Source organism: Gorilla gorilla, chromosome 12 (assembly GCF_029281585.2).
Source record: "Gorilla gorilla gorilla isolate KB3781 chromosome 12, NHGRI_mGorGor1-v2.1_pri, whole genome shotgun sequence".
In the NCBI taxonomy this organism is placed as follows: domain Eukaryota; kingdom Metazoa; phylum Chordata; class Mammalia; order Primates; family Hominidae; genus Gorilla; species Gorilla gorilla.
Genome location: NC_073236.2, coordinates 36,428,490 through 36,446,497, shown reverse-complemented (window position 1 = coordinate 36,446,497; position 18,008 = coordinate 36,428,490). Strand labels below are relative to the sequence as shown.

The 18,008-nt window shown below is 40.1% G+C and overlaps 1 protein-coding gene across 3 annotated transcripts in view; it reads left to right on the top strand.

The window, feature by feature from the left end:
• MGAT4A (alpha-1,3-mannosyl-glycoprotein 4-beta-N-acetylglucosaminyltransferase A) overlaps nt 1–17,563 on the top strand; it is a 121,197-nt gene extending 103,634 nt beyond the window's left edge. For 2 of the 3 annotated variants that reach the window (XM_031007132.3, XM_055378485.2), the window contains exons 13-16: nt 147–225; nt 1,436–1,502; nt 10,861–10,973; nt 11,104–17,563. In XM_031007132.3, the coding sequence (XP_030862992.1) occupies nt 147–225; nt 1,436–1,502; nt 10,861–10,973; nt 11,104–11,130 (286 nt within the window). In that variant the 3' untranslated portion in view covers nt 11,131–17,563. Of the gene's footprint in view, nt 1–146; nt 226–1,435; nt 1,503–3,042; nt 3,783–10,860; nt 10,974–11,103 lie in introns of those variants that run through there. The other variant, XM_031007144.3, reaches the window with a different exon arrangement.
• The last annotated feature ends 445 nt before the right edge of the window (nt 17,564–18,008 follow it).

Sequence of the window (18,008 nt, the reverse complement as noted above, 5' to 3'; positions counted from 1 at the left end):
GTGCAGTTATTACAAGCTCTAGCGTTGTCAACTTTGCTTGCTTAGAGTCTTGTTTAGAAAAGCTGACTCTGCGGTAAGGTCATTTTCTTGAATCTTTGTAAAATCTAGCCCGACTTGTGTTTTTATTTTGATGTTTGTATTTTCAGTTATTTGTTCCATAGCGGCAACCAAGAACATCCTGGAGATATTCTGCTAAACACAACTGTGGAAGTTTTGCCTTTTAAGGTATGACTGCTATTTCCTCTTACCTTTCCCTAACAACTAATACTAGTAGACTTAGCTTGAAGCTTTTCTTGTTTTTAAGGGGAAAGAAAATTCTCATGATTTGGAGGACTCAATGGTGAATAATATTAATTTTTTTTGAAATATGAAGCACTTTTATATTTGACGAGTGCATTTGACCCATTCATAGAAAGAGCCTTCATTTTGTTTTATCTTGGAAAATAACAGGCCAGACCCGGTGGCTCACGTCTGTAATCCCAGCACTTTGGCAGGCTGAGAGGGGTGGATCATTTGAGGTCAGGAGTTCAAAACCAGTCTGGCCAACATGACCAAACCCCATCTCTACTAAAAATACAAAAATTAGCCAGGAATCGTGGCATGCGCCTGTAATCCCAGCTACTCGGGAGGCTGAGGCACGAGAATCACTTGAACCTGGGAGGTGGAGGTTACAAATAATATGAACGTTTCTACTAGAAAAAGAAATGAATCATTGTGTTTTTTTTATTTTATTTTATTTTTTGAGACAGAGTCTCGCTCTGTCACCGGCTGGAGTGCAGTGGTGCCATCTTGGCTCACTGCAACCTCTGCCTCCCAGGTTCAAGTGATTCTCCTGCCTCAGCCTCCCGAGTAGCTGGGAGTATAGGCGCGTGCCACTATGCCCAGCTAATTTTTGTATTTTAGTAGAGACTGGGTTTCACCATTGGCCAGGATGGTCTTGATCTCCTGACCTCGTGATCCACCTGCCTCGGCCTCCCAAAGTGCTGAGATTGCAGGCATGAGCCACTGCGCCCGGCCTGAATCATTGTTTTCTTTAGTGTTTACTTGCTGTTTGTATTTTGAGTCCAAATTCTATGTGTTTTTAATGCCTGTTAATTAATACACAATTTAATTTATTGGTCTCTAAGGAATCCTTAGATTTCTTTCAAGTTAACTACACAGTTCTTCTATAGTTTTAATAGAAAATACTGTTCTGTTTAATTGATTTAATGTTTCATTTCCAACCACCAATATATTATATACAGATTCAAACGATGGCTTAAGAAAACATCTTTTATTATTAATCTAGTAAGTTTTTTAAAGTTCAAGACTGAGATGATATTCCTCTTTTTAGGGATAGCTGTGTTACAAATGCCACTTCATCTATATTAAGATATATTAATAACTTAGGTTAAATAGAATTATTTTTGAAATTAATGCTTTTGTTTTATTTTAGAGTGAAGGTTTGGAAATAAGCAAAGAAACCAAAGACAAACGATTAGAAGATGGCTATTTCAGAATAGGTAATATCTACTTTAGTAAAATGGCCTTTATTTTTCTGGACTTACTCCTAAAGTACTTTTAAGTTCTTTTCAGATGTTAAGCAACTTGAGGATTACAATTACCAGTGTCCTCCAGGTTTTATGTGTGCTGTGTTGTAGTACTTGCTTTTATTATTTGACCCAAGTAGGATTTCATATCACAGATTGGGCTGTCTTTCTCGCTCCTTCCGTGCTGTGTGTCATGCTCTTGTTGATGCTCCCTGATAGAGAGTCTGCCTGCACTGCCTCCTGCTGGACGGGTTTAGCTCCTCTCCAGTCTCAGCTCACATTGACAGGCCAGAATCTGTGCTTCGGGCCCCTTCCCTCCTCCCCAGCGTCACATCTGTGTTGAGATGTCCACTGACATAGCCTTATACCTGGCAGCCACATAGCCGTCTACCACAAGCGTCTGTAACACACACATTTCTTTATTGATCGCCAGTTTTTGCTGTCCCTATCCATCTAGTTGCCTAAGCCTAACCTGGGAGGCACCCTGAAGACTGCCCTCTTCTTACTGTCCATTAGCACAAATCTGTCAGTTTTTCATCTGAAAGTCTTGAGTCACCCTGTCTGTGAGGGACAGGCTGCTCTGTGCCTCCAGTTCAGAGCCAGGGGAGGGACTGCATCTCGCTGTGGCTTTCCTGTGGCTTTCTAGAGCCACTGCAGTTACTTTTCTGAAATGTAACTAGAACCCTGAGGCCTTTTTGTTATCTGATCCCTTAGCTCCCACCCACCTTCACATCTGTTTTCTCTCATTCTTTCTCTCCAGCCCTGAGACTGTTGTTCCTCTGATGAAGGCCCCACACTCTCCGGGCAGCCACATCTCTAGCCATTTTCTCTGCCTGAAATGATTGGTCAATTATTTTTTCCTTCTAATAAATGCTTTTGCACCCTTAATCTGCCCATTTAATGGCCTCACTTCCCTGCTCTTCAGATCCCCCCGTATGTGCCTTTGCTGTGTGGTTGTGTTGTTCCATAGCTCCGTTCTGTGTGCTCCCCCTGGAGAGGGAGGGGCCGTGTCTCTCCTGTATGTCCTGTAGTTAACACAGGGCCTGTCACTTGGTAGACACTGACTCAATAAATAACTGTACATTTTCTTTTGCTTAAAACAAATGAATGCTTCTCTTAGTATTAGACAAGAGCAAATATTGGTAAATTGATTTTGTAGGTCTATAGGATAGATACATTTTTAAGCCCTTTCTAGAACAGTTTTACCTTTGGTAAGTATCATTCAGCCATTGCTAAGAGGCTTGCACAATAACCGTGGCTACTTTCTTTATAGTTTTGGTGGATGAATGATTTTTATATTTGGGCTGTATCTTAGCCCATCTCTAGAAATATACACAAAATCAGCTGAGTATCTGAGACATTTATTACCCCATTACCTGTCACTTATTAAATTTCTGAAAATGGTATGTTCTAGATTATGAAAGTAGCATAGGAAATAGAGACATCTATATTAAATATCTGTATAATAATTGAAGAAAATGACCATCTAAAATATCAACTCATATGTTCTTAGAATGAGAAGTGAACTTCTGCATCATCAGCCTAGGACCTTGTGTAATCAAACAGAACAGAACTAAAGAGCGACTGATCTTTTTTCAACTGAATGTGGAACATTCTGCTTCCTTAAGAAGTCTTCTTTAATGGAATTGTGTGTGAGGAGCTTCCTTGACCCTCTCGTTAGCAAAACAATTATAACTGGTGAAAATTATTTTTAAAAAACTATTTTAAATCTGTGAAGATTGTCCTAAGGGCTTGCAGCAAATGGAGCAACATTTATTCATGAGAATCTCCCAGATCTCAGGGAGGGAGCCAGGACCAGCCTTATCACTCACAGTACCCCAGCTCGGGGAGACAGAAGCTCTGCCCTGTGCAGGTACAGCCAGGAACACTGGACTCTCCTACCAACTTCTAGTCTAGGGCTGTGGCATCTGCCCAGGAGGGTCAGGCTGCCAGCATCTGTCCTTACCCCCAACTCTGTTGCAGAAGCTCTGTTCCAGACAAGAGCAGCTGATGAATCTGGGCAGAACTCTGCCCCAGGCACAGCAGGGTGAGAATACTTGGCCCTGATCACCGATGTCCTAGCTCACTGCCCCAGTCCAGTCAGTAGCAGAAGCAAGCCAAGAAAACCAAGGCTTGGCTGGGTGCAGTGGCTCACGCCTGTAATCTCAGCACTTTGGGAGGCCAAGGTAGGCAGATCACCAGCTCAAGAGTTCAAGACTAGCCTGGCCAACATGGTGAAACCCTATCTCTAGTAAAAATACAAAAATTAGCCAGGTGTGGTGGTGCATGCCTGTAGTTCCAGCTACTTAGTAGGCTGAGGCTGGAGAATTGCTTGAACCCAACCCAGGAGGTGGAGGTTGCAGTGAGCCAAGATTGCACCATTGCATTCCAGCCTGGGCCACTCTGTCTCAAACAAAACAAAACAAGACAAAAACCAAGGGCTACTGCCATGACCAGTGCTCTGATCCTAAAGCAAGGTGTCACTCCAAGAGAAGGGGCTGCTGTCCTTGCCAAGGACCCAGAGCAGTGGTGCAGAGATTGTGCCCAATGGAGAGGCAGGCCAGAAGAACAGAGAGCTCTAGTTCTCCCTAAAGAGGGGATGACTTACTTGAACCAGAATGTGGGGAAGTTCAGCCTAAGGGTGCTGTGGAATACAGTGGAAATTTTAGTGTTAAGCAATTAGAGATGTTAGCTACAGACAAGCAAATTTGGATCCCAGTGGAAAGTTTAACAGGGAGAACTAGGGAAAGAGATGCTAGTAAGAGCCCTCTTGGCATGCAAACAAGCTGCTGTTGAGATGGGAAAAGTTCCCTTACCCACCTTTCAGGGCGTGTGATGGGGGTGTGGCTTGCTTCTTTGGTGCCCTACTGCTCAAACCCCTAGGGGAGCATGCAGAAGGGCAGGCTGTGGGGCTCTGACCCCATGGCAGTGTCTAGGGGTGAATGTTTACAGCTCCTGAGGTCCCAGTGGGCATGTGTTACAGGGTGCTCTTTTAGTTTAGCTGTCCATAGGTGGCTTGTGTTTGTTAACTCAATTAGACCCCCTGCCTTTTTATTTATTTATTTATTTATTTATTTATTTATTGGAGACAGAGTCTCACTTTGCTGCCCAGGCTGAAGTGTAGTAGTGCAATCCTGGCTCACTGCAAGCTCCGCCTCCCGGGTTCAAGTGATTCTCCTGCCTCAGCCTCCCGAATACCTGGGATTACAGGCACCCGCCACCAGGCCTGGCTCATTTTTCTATTTTTGGTAGAGACGGGGTTTCGCCATGTTGGCCAGGCTGGTGTTGACCTCGTGATCCACCGGCCTCGGCCTCCCAAAGTGCTGGGATTACAGGCGTGACCCACCGCACCAGCCATTAGACCCCCTGCCTTATCACAAGGACAGAAGCTTTCTGTATCCCGGGGTCTCTTGCCTTGGTGTACCGGAAGAATTGGATCACACGTGGGCTTGGAGAATGAGTGCCAGGTTTTATTGAGTGGAAGTAGCTCTCAGCCCATGGGGGAGCCAGAAGGGAGATGGTTTTCCCCTGGAGTCGGGCTGCCTAGGCTCTCCTCCGACTGCCCTGGCCAAATTCTGCGTCATTCCGCCCGTCGATGGCCTGCCAGCATCCGCGGGTGTGCTCTTCCGCCCGCCCGTGTGCTTCCTTCCCCACCACGTCCAGCCACTTGTGTGCCTGCCTGCTAGGGTCTCAGGGCTTTTATAGGCACAGTATGGGGACGTGGCGGGCCAGGGTGGTCTTGGGAAATGCAACATTTGGGTAGGAAGACGGAAATGCCTGTCCTCACCTAGGTCGGTGGGCGCAGGCCCGAGGGTGGAGCTCTAGCCAGGGCTCATGCCCTTCTCTACCCAGCACTTCCCTGCTCCCCTTCCATGTCGCCAAGACTGGCCCTGGAGAGGGGCCTGAATTTAAATTGGATCAGACTGGGTAGCAACTTACGCGTGAAGGCATTGGCAAGAACAGTAGACCATCAGCTGGCCATCAGTGGAGACCCGAGGGTTGATGGGGTGGGGGTTAGAAGAGTAGAGCGTGATAGCTAAGAATGGTCTTGTGGAAGAAATACTAGTTCTATTTCAGTGGGTTAAAGCTGCGAGACGGCAGAAGAACCTTCTGCAGAGACCCAGTGGGAGAAGGAAAGGGCCACTGGTCAGGCATGGCGGGCGCAGGGGAGCCACGGCTGTAGCCCTTGGCCGTCCCTGTCAATGCCAGGAGTGTGGGGTTCCAGTCACTCTGGTAATTTCCTTCGCTTTTTCTCTTCTTTCCTGTCTTAATACTTACCTTCCAGACCGTTGGGTTAAGGACAGAGGTTAAGTTTGTAGTTTGAAAAGTCATTACACACACACGGTACCAAATACAAATTGAAAAGGGTAGTCTGAAGTCTTCTTCCCTTTTCTTCCCTCTCCTACCCACTGCTTCTGAGAGGCAGTTCCCGTAATGATTTGTGTCCCTTTAGGAGTATTCTATGCATAAATAACAATATCTGGGTATGTTCTCTAAGAACAACACATCATCACACACAAATGATACGCCCTATAATCCAGTTTTACATCTCTTTTTTTCATGGAACAAAATGCCTATGTACGTATGGAACATGAATATTTAAAAATATTTTAATAATAATAATATGCTGAGTACCTGTATCCACCCTCCAGCTTAAGATGTGCCAATTCAGCTGTCCTTCCCTAATAGCTTCTCTTCTCCTTCAACACCTGAATTTTATGGTTACCATTTCCATTTTTACTATGTATGGAATATATTCCTAAGCAATGCACAGTGGGATTTTGCCTGTTTTCACATTTGATATAAATATCTTTCTGTGGTCTACAGTTTGGTTTCTTCCCCCCTCACAATTGTGAGATTCATCCACGTGAGTGTGTGTGTTTACGACTCATTCTTTTTCACTCCTGTATGGATGGATTCTGTGGACAGCACGATCTGTTCTCTGGTCATAAAGTTTGTGTCCATGTTTTTGCTGTAATAAACATGGCTGCTTTGAACACTTGTGCACATGTATGAGAGTTTCTCTACAATATAGACTTAGGAAGAGAAGCAAATCTTCAACTGCATTATCTTCAACTTTTTCTTCATTATTTTATTTATTTATTTATTTATTTATAGACGGAGTCTTGCTCTGTCGCCCAGGGTAGAGTGCAGTGGCACAATCTTGGCTCACTGCATCCTCCGCCTCCTGGGTTCAAGCATTTCTCTCTGCCTCAGCCTCCCAATTAGCTGGGATTACAGGCGCAGGCCACCATGCCTGGCTTAATTTTTGTATTTTTAGTAGAGATGGGGTTTCACCATGTTGGCTAGGCTGGTCTCGAACTCCTGACCTCAGGTGATCTGCCTGCCTCCGCCTCCCAGAGTGCCAGAATTAACAGGTGTGAGCGACTGTGGCTGGCTTATTTTTTATTTTTTCCTCGACTGAAGAAATTGGCTGCCTAGAATTCCCTTGTATCAGCATATTGTAATTTATTTGGCCAGGCTCCTAGTGATGGATACTTAGGTTGTTTGCAATCTTTTGCTGTAGTGTATGTACTGTTCTTATACATGGGAGAGGATAAATTGCTGGGCAAGAGTGTTTTGATGAACTAGTTATCATTTGGTAATTATTTTTCTAATGAAGTGAGCTCATCAGGTGACAGTATTCAATGTCGCATTGGTTAAAATGTTCCAAGTTTTGCAATATTTTTAAGCTCTGAATCCCCTGCCTAATTCAATATTCAATAATAATTTTTGGTAGCACCTACCTGCTACCCAAGTCCAGCACCAAGTATGGACAAACTTCTATGAAATAAGTTTATTAATAATTTTTGAATAAAAGCATTACTTTGGAGGCTCATAGGTTCAACATTTACAATATAAATTAGTACAAGCCTGCTCTGCTGTGGTTTTCAATCTGAATGTACCTTATTTTATTATTAATCTATTAACTATGCTGTGAGACTGGACAATGGATTGCATAATGTAACAGCATGCGGTCAGCAAACTATGGTCCATGGGGCACATCTGGCCCTCCACCTGTTTTTGAATAGTCTGTGATCTAAGAACATTTTTTTAAAAGTCGTCTTTTTCTTTTTTTGTTTTTAAATGGCTAAAAAAGTAAAAAGAATACATTGTGCTCTGTGAAAATTATATAAAATTCAGATTTCTGTGTCCATAAATAAAGTTTTTTTGGAAGACAGCCATGCTCATTTTCTAATGTAGTGTGTGTGTGTGCGCTTCTACTCTCCAACAGCAAAGATGAGTGAGTAGGTGCAGGAGAGATCGAGGTCATGCTGTCCCGGCTTTGCACTGCTGCTTAGAGTACTGCAAATCACAATGATGCATTTATAATTGGACAGTATTTTGAGAGCCACACATATCATGGCACTCTGACTTAAAAAAAAATTACAAGTACTTATCCATCATCAAAACAAGAAAAGTAGATTTTGAGCATTGTGGCTTTTAACACAGTAGAATGTGGGTTATGTTACAAAATTGTTGGCAAGTCATTGTAGTTATTGTGCAGTTATGTGAGAGCTGTACGTTATTAGGCTAAATACAACGATACTCCCAACTCACAGGAAAGCAATGGTCAGAAAAGTTAGAAACTTTAGAATGGAATATCTCATCACAGCAGAATTTCTTCACTAAAAATAAAAATGAGGCTGTTCCCAAAGTGGTATTTCAAGTGGCTTATTTTTTAGCTAAGCAAGAAAAACCACTTACCAATCACGAGTTAATTAAATCATGGTTAATAGCAGCAGCCAAAGTGATGTGTGCAGAGAAAGTAAACTTAGTTAAGGATAGGAGGCTTTCAGCAATAACAATTGCTTGAAGACTTAAGGACATTGGGAGCAATATCAGTATTCAAAAAACAAAGCAGATTATTTTGAGTGTTTTTCTTGGCTCCTGAGGAATTGACGGAGTTGTCACTGGTACTGCTCAGTTATTACTTGGAATCAGTGCCATGGTTGAAGAGACTGAGAGTTGGCCCCTGTAAATAGTCTGTTTGGAACAACTACAGAGAAGAGTATTTTCACACAGGCTGAGAAAACACAAATTCAATACAACCTGAAGTAGAATCTGCTAAGATGTGCTTCAACAAATGGTGGTAAAAAAAAAATACTTGTGGAGAAGATGGCTTAGTTGCATTAATTTATAAAGCTTGAAAAAAATGTAAGGTATTTAAAGCCTATGGTTATTTATTTTATTATTCATCAGCCAGGTACTTTGCAGAAAAGATTTGAATGTGTCATATGTCATTGAACCAAAGTGTCAACAGTGAACCTTATTCACTCTCATGGACTTAGCCATCACAAATGCTGTGAATTTTTGTCAGAAATAGGAACTGAATATCCTGACTTGCCCTGCCACACAGCAGTTCAGTGGCTTAGCAGTGGTAAAGATTTACTGCAGTTTTTTTGAGTTCAGGACCAAGATTGAAATTTTCCCAAATGAGAACTTCCCTCAACAACTATTATCACTTTGAAAATTCATTTTTGCTAAACTGGGCATGGTGGCTCACGCTTGTGATCCCAGCACTTTGGGAGGCTGAGGCAGGTGGATCACTTGAGGTCAGAGGTCCAAGACCAGCCTGGCCAGCATGGTGAAACCCCATCTCTAATAAAGATACAAAAATTAGCCAGGTGTGGTGGCACACACCTGTAATCCCAGCTAATCGGGAGGCTGAGGTGGGAGGATCACTTGAACCTGGGAAGCAGAGGTTGCAGTGAGCCGAAATCGTGCCATCGCACTCCAGCTTGGGTGACAGAGTGAGACTCTGTCTCAAAGAAAAAAAAAAGAAAACTAGTTTTTGCTGCAGACTTAATATTGTTTCTTAATGAATTCAACCTAAAATTACAAGACAAAATGGTGCTTATATGCAAAACTTACATTGCAGTCAAATCATTTTAATAACAGTTAACATTGAACTTGAAGCACCATCAAGCTCTTTATACATTTCTCATGCTTTCAAAAGTTAAAACAGGAAGCAAGATCTCCATCCCACACAAATTTACAGCAGATGCACTTTCCAAGCTCAAACTATAGTCCCAGCAGTGGTTTTGGACCTCAATACAAATGAAAGAGAAATTTCCATATCTCAAAATCCATTTAATTGAGGAACTTCACCTAAATCTCAACTGGAAATGATTCATCTGCGTGTAATAATATACCAGAAGGCTAATAATATACCAAAAGGAAAATCAAATAGAATTCCATAAGTGCCTCCCAAGGGATGCATGTGCCCCATTAAAATCGTGTGTTTGTGGATTGATATCAGTATTAGGCAGCACCTAGGCTGTGTGAAAGAACGTTTCAAAGATGTATATAAAATATCATTATCAATCAACAATAACAGGGGAACATTTGCAGTCAGTTTTGATTATAGGGAACACTAACTTTGAACCCCAGTTAAGTGAAATGTTATACTCCTGAAAGGAATTATGTTCTTCTCCTTGGTATACCTATATTACCAAAAAATATGTATTGTATTCAGTTATCATTATATATTGAATTTCCACCTCAGATTTGTAAAAATTTGTTTTCTCTCTTCCTGTATATATTACCCTACATAGTAATCTCAAATTTCCTCTTGGCCCACAAGGACTGTCCTTTATAGAAAAAGTTTACCAACCTTGGCTTAAAGAAATTTGGCCCACAATGAACCATTTTCTTGTCACTTTTCTGACAACATCTTTTGGTTTTATTTTAAGATGGATATTATTCCTGATAGCAAGAAAAGTGGTACACAGCATGTTACCTTTTATGGTTCTTGGTCCTTATTTTTATAGGAGAGCCTGTTTTAGCTTGTCTTTATAGTGGAGTTTTATATTGAACTGTGTAGAGGAGGCATTATTTCTTAATTCCTTCTAAATGTGCCTTTGGAAAGAATACACTCGTATTGAGTCCCTGCTCAAGGTGAACAACTGTGTGCGTATTTAATTAACAAATCAAAATTTGTTATTGACTTAACATTCAAAGCAATCAGACTGCGTGATGGTACAGATTATATTTTGGTAAGATTTAGGTAAATCACAATTTACAAAAAATCTGTAGTTTAAAACATTGTTGATATAAGAACAAATATATTTTTGTTTTTTAATTTGTAGTGAGAAAAATTATAGCTCTGCCTAATTAAGTAAATTGTGAAGTTTTTAAATATGCACTTCTTCATGAAAAATATAAAAGCTGAATGAAAGTAGAAAGAAGGGGGAAAGAAATTACCTGTGCCCTGTCAAAAGACATCTACTAGAAATATTTTGGTGTATTCCTTTCCTGCCTTAACTCAGTGATATTTTATGTTTGCTTATCTCGGTGTATCCAACAAGTATTGATTTTTATTTTGAAGGAAAATTTGAGAATGGTGTTGCAGAAGGAATGGTGGATCCAAGTCTCAATCCCATTTCAGCCTTTCGACTTTCAGTTATTCAGAATTCTGCTGTTTGGGCCATTCTTAATGAGGTAAGCATATATCAAATCAGTGAAACAACTTAGAAACTACATTTTTATTATGGTTTTATTTTGTATTTAAGGCCTTTTTGGAATTGAGAATTAACAGCTTTATCATACCTTTTATGATTTTGTATTTCAGATTCATATTAAAAAAGCCACCAACTGATCATCTGAGAAACCAACACATTTTTTCCTGTGAATTTGTTAATTAAAGATAGTTAAGCATGTATCTTTTTTTTATTTCTACTTGAACACTACCTCTTGTGAAATCTACTGTAGATAAGACGATTGTCATTTCCACTTGGAAAGTGAATCTCCCATAATAATTGTATTTGTTTGAAACTAAGCTGTCCTCAGATTTTAACTTGACTCAAACATTTTTCAATTATGACAGCCTGTTAATATGACTTGTACTATTTTGGTATTATACTAATACATAAGAGTTGTACATATTGTTACATTCTTTAAATTTGAGAAAAACTAATGTTACATACATTTTATGAAGGGGGTACTTTTGAGGTTCACTTATTTTACTATTATAGACCCTCTTTTATAGATTATCAGGGATTATATATATAAATATATAAATATACATAAAAATGTTATGGAATTAATTTATTAGAAACACTTAAGAAGTACATATTTTTGTGCAGTAGATTTTTGAATCGATACTTTTTTTGAAAACCAGTTTCCTTGCTTTTTTAAGTTCTTTCTATATTTTTCTTTGGAAATGCAAACATTACAAATCAATGCCATTTTTCAAATGCACTGCCATTTAAGATTGATTATAGATGGATTTCTTAACTGAAGTACTTTTATAATCACAGTGACTGAACAAAATATTTTCAAAGACATTTGTCATTCCTTAAAGCCAAGATTTTAAAGACTAACGTCCTTCCTGAGGGTTACTTTACTATACTGTGTATGGTGTATAGCCACAGAAAGTCAGTCTGATAAATTTTCAATGTGTAAGTGTGATGCATTCAACCCAGATTATTATAGACTTAACTTATTATATTTCCTCTGATATGTAAAATGACAAACTCTTCTTTCCTTTTTAATCTTTGTCTTTAATCCATGAATTAGGTGCATTATCTCCTGTTGATTCTTTTATATCTGCACCCATTTTATGACGTCAGACAAAATGTTTTCTAGGTGTTGCTATTGTATGAGTCATAATTGGTATAATTTTAAAGAAAATTGTAATATTGTTTTTTGGTGAAATATATTATTAGTAGTATATTTTCCAAAATGATTTTATTGTAGTATGAACTGATAAGTGAGTCCCGTGTCCAAGAGACTGTATTTATTACTCTTAAACATGCAATTCCAAATGATATTACTACTATAAACAAAGAATATTACCGGTCTCAGCAATCAGTGATCTTTATAAAAGTACTTTTAAAAAATGATGAATTATCACCAGGCACTGTGGCTCACACCTGTAATCCCAGCACTTTGGGAGGCTGAGGCGGGCGGATCACGAGGTCAGGAGATCAAGACCATCCTGGCTAACACGGTGAAACCCTGTCTCTACTAAAAATACAAAAAATTAGCCGGGCGTGGTGGCGGACACCTGTAGTCCCAGCTACTCGGGAGGCTGAGGCAGGAGAATGGCGTGAACCCAGGAGGCGGAGCTGGCAGTGAGCTGAGATCACACCACTGCACTCCAGCCTGGGCGACACAGCTAGACTCCGTCTCAAAAAAAAAAAAAAAAAAAAAAAAAAAAAAAAAAAAGATGAAGTATCAACATCAGTTCCCAGCCAGTCTGCTTGGACACACTGGGGTGCCACAAGTGGGTTGCAGGTTGGTTGCAGATGGGCAGAGATGGATTCTGCTGAGCTTTCAGAGTGGCCACTGGCTGGGGCCTAGCGTTGGGGCGAGGTTCCAGCTGGCTGCCTCTAGCCTGGAGGAGCTTCATCTAGTTACCCAATGTGCTGAACCAACAGCACGAAATAGCATCATTTCCTGTGCAGTGTTACAAAGTGCAAACGTTTGCAAACACTGATACAGTACAATTATTTCCGTCACTCCATGTTGTTATAATTTTTAGTTACTTTTCTTGATTGAAAAGTCAATCACATTGCCAAAAATGATTTTTATGTCAGTTAAAGGCCAGTTGAAATTTTTTTTTAGGATGTTTTAAATTTACTTTTCACTTTCTTGAATTTTTTTCTTCTCAAATTTCCTTGGCCCAGTGCCCATGAGCAAATTTCATTCAAAAACAGGAATAACCTTTTGTCATAAAATTTTGGCACCAGCTTGGTATACTAAATTACTGCAAAAGTAACTGAGTACCAGAAGTAAAAATCTCTGCAGGTGGGCTTAGGAGTACCCTTGGGTCCCTGGTTCCTCAGTTGCCAACTCTGGTTTCATGAAGAAAGACCATGCTCTGAAAATCTAGGGAGGAGAAAGTTATTGCAGCACATGGTGTGATTTGTTACAACTTCTTTAAAGACAGCCTGCCTGGCTAGCTTTTTCCTGTTTTCATGCAGTTTGCCCTCCCAGCACTGGTCCACCTGTTGTTCCCAAGAAACTCATTCTTGTTCCCAAGACTCCTTTTAGCCAAATCTTTCCTATCATTCCAGGACTTTTTTGTGCTTCTCTCCCCATGAATCTACCCGTGCCTAGGGTGTGTGCCAGGCACGTGGCAGGTGGCCAGTCAGCATCTGGATGTGAGACCAATTATTCCAGCCTGCCCTCCTCTTTCTCTTTTTATTATTTTGTATTATTTTTGAGACAGGGTCTCGCTTTGTTGCCCAGGCTGGAGTGCAGTGGTGCTCTCATAGCTCACTGCAGCCTTGATCTCTGGCCTCAAGCAATCCTCCTGCCTCAGCCTCCCAAAGTGCTGGGATTATAGGTGTGTGCCACCATGTCCAGCCCCCTTTCTCTCTCAACTCCCTCTCCCTGCTGTCATTGCCATACTCTTGCATACACAATCGGTTGTCTAGTTTTTGATTGTTTGTGTGTATGGTGTGTGCTGTCTCTCTGACCAGATTTCAGGTTCCTGAGGCGAGCCTGCAGCTCATACTGCTCATCTGTCCTCTCCTGTGGTGGGTGCTCAGGGCCTCTCACTGTTAGTTACTCCCTCCTTTCTGCCCAGTTCTGCACTCAACTAGTAGAAGCAGCCATCCTTTCCCCAAGCAGGAAATTGTAGTGGTCGCCCTTAAGAGCAGTGTGAGGGCAGAAGATTAAGGGAGGGGAAGAGTCCCTGGAACTGGAAGAAGGTAAATACTTTGCCTTGAGAGGGCGCTGAATCATTTTACCAAAATAGTAAATGGAAAAAGTGTCAAAGGTTGGGACTAGTTTTAAAAACACATATAGCCAGTAGACACATGGGGGCTGTTTAAATAAAAAAATTTTTTTACCCGGTTCTGCCATCACACACACTAGTGACATTCCAAGTACTCAGTGGCCATGTGGAGCTAGTGGCCACCACACTTGACACCACGGATGCAGAACTTTTCCATCACTGCAGAAAGCTTCTGTTGAACAGTACTGTGTCCAGAGTGCTAATTATGAACAGTTTAGAAACCACAATTAATACATTCTCATGAGGTTAAAAGCAGACATGGGAATAGAACATAATGCAAATGATGATGAATATTTTGGGTGAGAAGAGAAAGCTGAGGACCCATTTCTAGGATTCTAAGATGTAAGATTTCTTAAGTTCTTTATCTTAGTCTCATGCATTCTCCACATCACGTGCTGTACCATACTGTGTAGTCGGAACAGACAGTGTGATTGAAAAGCTTTGGAAAAAGTTAACACAAAGGATTATTTAGCACATAGGCTGTAGATACGTATGTGTGTATTTGTTCAACAATCGGAGATGGTTGAATACCTTTGAACAAAGTGTGTATCTTCTCAAATCAGTGGTTGCACTAGTCAATAATTAGAAGGTGTTGTTATTTTTAAAACTATAAGCAAAATTATGAAGGCCTTTAAAAAATCTATCATAATAATGAAAAAGAGGTTGTCTCCCAACAGTGCTGTCCCTCAAAGAAAAGACTGGTTATGTGGAAACAGCACATTTGGAGAGATTGTTCTAGTGAATAGCAGTGTATATTTGTGGTAGGCAAATTTCTAAGAATGACCCCTACTGACACCCCCACCAATGACCTTGTATAATATCCTCCCACTTTGAGCATGGGTGGAACCTGTTTGATCCATGATTATATCATGTTATGTAGCAAAAGGAAGACTGTCTGGGGGTGGCTAATCAAATCTTGTGACTCCTTTAAAAGCAGAGAGTTTTCTCGGGCTGGTGGCAGAAGTCAAGAGACAAAGCAGAAGGACCTCAGGCACCATTGCTGTTTTAAGGTAGAGGGGGCTGCATGGGAAGGAATGCACATGGCTTTGAGGAGCTGAGAGAGGCCTTGGCTAACAGCAAAGGAGCTGGGAACTGCAGTCCTACAGCCATGGGAACTGAATTCAGCCCGTAAGCTCATTCATAGGCTTGGAAAGGCATTCATCTCCAGTCTCCAGATAAGACCCAGCCTGGCCAACACTTTGAGTCCAGCCTTGTGAGACCCTAAGCCGAGAACTCACTTAAGCCTGCTTGGACTTCTGACCTACAGAACTATGAGATAATAAATCAGTGGTGTTTTAAGCTGCTAAATTTGTGGCAATTTGTTATGTAGGAATAGGAAATGAATACAGTATTTTAAAAGAGGTAAAGAGGAAATCTTCATACTTGATTCCCTGTAGTATGCTGGATATTTCTTGGTAAATGCATGAATAAAGTCTTTAGTAGCAAGTCATGTACCCGGACCTCGTTGGGGATGTTCTCGCCAGAGATCTCAGTTAGTCTTCATTGGACGTTTGTTGGCAAAGTTGCAGCATCTTACTGAGTAGCGTTTTATAAAGGAACTGCTAGAATGAGACTATAGGAATAGGACTGAAACAGTGTATAAGGGATCTTTTTTATTTCTAGAAGAGGTGTTACTTTATACTGATTTAGACTGCTCTGAGCCTGTCAGAAGTAAATTCAAGAATGATTAACAGTGGTATTTTAGATACAACATTAAGAGCAAAAATAACCTTTGCCTTGTAGAGATCAGATAATCTGTGTATCGAGGGATTTAATTTTTTTTAACCAAAACTTAGTTTCTCTATCATCTAGCACAGATCAAATCCTGTATGGGCCAGCCAAATGTTTGTAGTTTGAGAATGTTTTGCAAATACCTCTCTGCTTCCAAGCCATTAATAGCTAATGAAGTTTTATTTTGGTTTGTCCCTTAATTTTTGTGCTTATTTTTACTGTATTGCTATGTTCTTGATACAAGACAAGTAGAACTAAAAGAAAATGAGAGGTTAAGACTGTCGAAAGATGAGAAATGTGAGTCATAACCATACCTTAGTGTTTTAAGGGAACTTTATCCAGTCCAATCCCTTTATAGAAAAAGAACTTTTCCAAGTTATGTTGCAGTATTTATAGTGTGTACAATTTTGTTTGACTTTGGTAATTGTGCATTTTAAATTATGAATCTTATATGCTACGATAACTAGTATGCTTACTTTCTTTAATGCATGTGATCATACAGTGCTAAAAAGGTATTTTTAAAAGACCCAACCAAACTGAGGATTTTGTTATACATATCTGTATCAACACCTATATATAAACTCCTCTTCTTACCTGAAACACTCCTTCACCCGGTTTGGGCACTAACTAGATCATTTTCAAAGGAACAAACAGGAAGGAGCAAGCTGGCACTCCAGAGTGCATCTGAGCTGAGAATTTAGAAGACCTCATTCAAGAAAGTAAACTGAGCATTGATGGGAAAGCACTTTGCGCAAAGTATCATTCCCACTGTTAATGTTGCAGTCAAAATTGTGGGAAAAAAAAAAAGTGGTGCTAAAATTGTTCTGAAATGAAGATTGTTTGTTGTGGGGAATATTTTAATACTCTTGGACTTTAGGGAGGCTATTTTATGTGTCACTTGCTCCTAGTTGTTTCATTGTATTAGTAATTAGCAAACTGTCCTGGAACCAAGGGTTTGGTACTTTTGCTTGATTAGCATTCCATTATTTATTTGAAATGCTCAGTGCTTGCTCAAATTTGGTGAAAATATCTTTTGAAGACATATTCTCTGAGCCTTAAAAATGGCTGCTATCGACAGTACTGTAAGATGCACTGCCAGTAGGTTTGATACTTTTCATTTCAGTGTAGGCAGTAATGTTTTCTAAGAAAGATTTAGAAATCAGCAAAGTGTAACAATTGTGTTTCATTTATGGAATGAAAAAACTGAAGTGTCCCATTCAGAACACTTTGGAAAGGTTGTCTGCATTAGGGGATGTTTCTGGAAGCATCCCTTAGAGAAGCTGCCTGAGGAATCTCCTTGCCAGGTTGTACCAGATTTTTTTTTTTTCTTAAATGTATTGTATATATTTTCCTTCAATTGTCTTCATTGGCTGAATGATTCGTATCTGTAGTAATATTTTGGGTACTTGTTGGATTTTTAAAGGAAGATTATTTATTTTCAGATTTGCTGCTATAATTGAAAACCTAGTAACTGGTCCTGTTGATCGTGCCTTCATCACTGTTTCTCTGTGCCATGACCGTTCATGTGTATTTGAAATAAAGAAGTTTAAAAAGCCATGTTGAATTCAAGATTCCTTCTAATAAAAATAGGTGAAACTTAATGAGTAGTATTTTATTATTAATTTTGTTTAACACTGAGACAATACTAGTTATCCATTTTCAGTTAGAAAAAGGAGTGGATCCTTTATTGGGTTTTGTAAAGTCTTTAAAGAAAGGGGAAAAAAAGCCTTACTGTTAAGACAGTGATGACCAATATTATGCTGATGTTCACTTTATTATATGTACTATACAGTTCCTAAAATAAGAGTAGCTACCTGGGCCTCTTGATCTAAAATATTTAGGGGCTATAAGTAAGTTTTTAATGTAGAAAATGCTGCTAATGATGCTTAGGGCCTGAAGTACAGTGACTCCCGTTTGACTGACACTACAGGTTTATAGAGGATTCTGAAGGTTAGAAGGGATCTTGCGGCTTATGTAAGTATTTAAAATACAGCTCATTA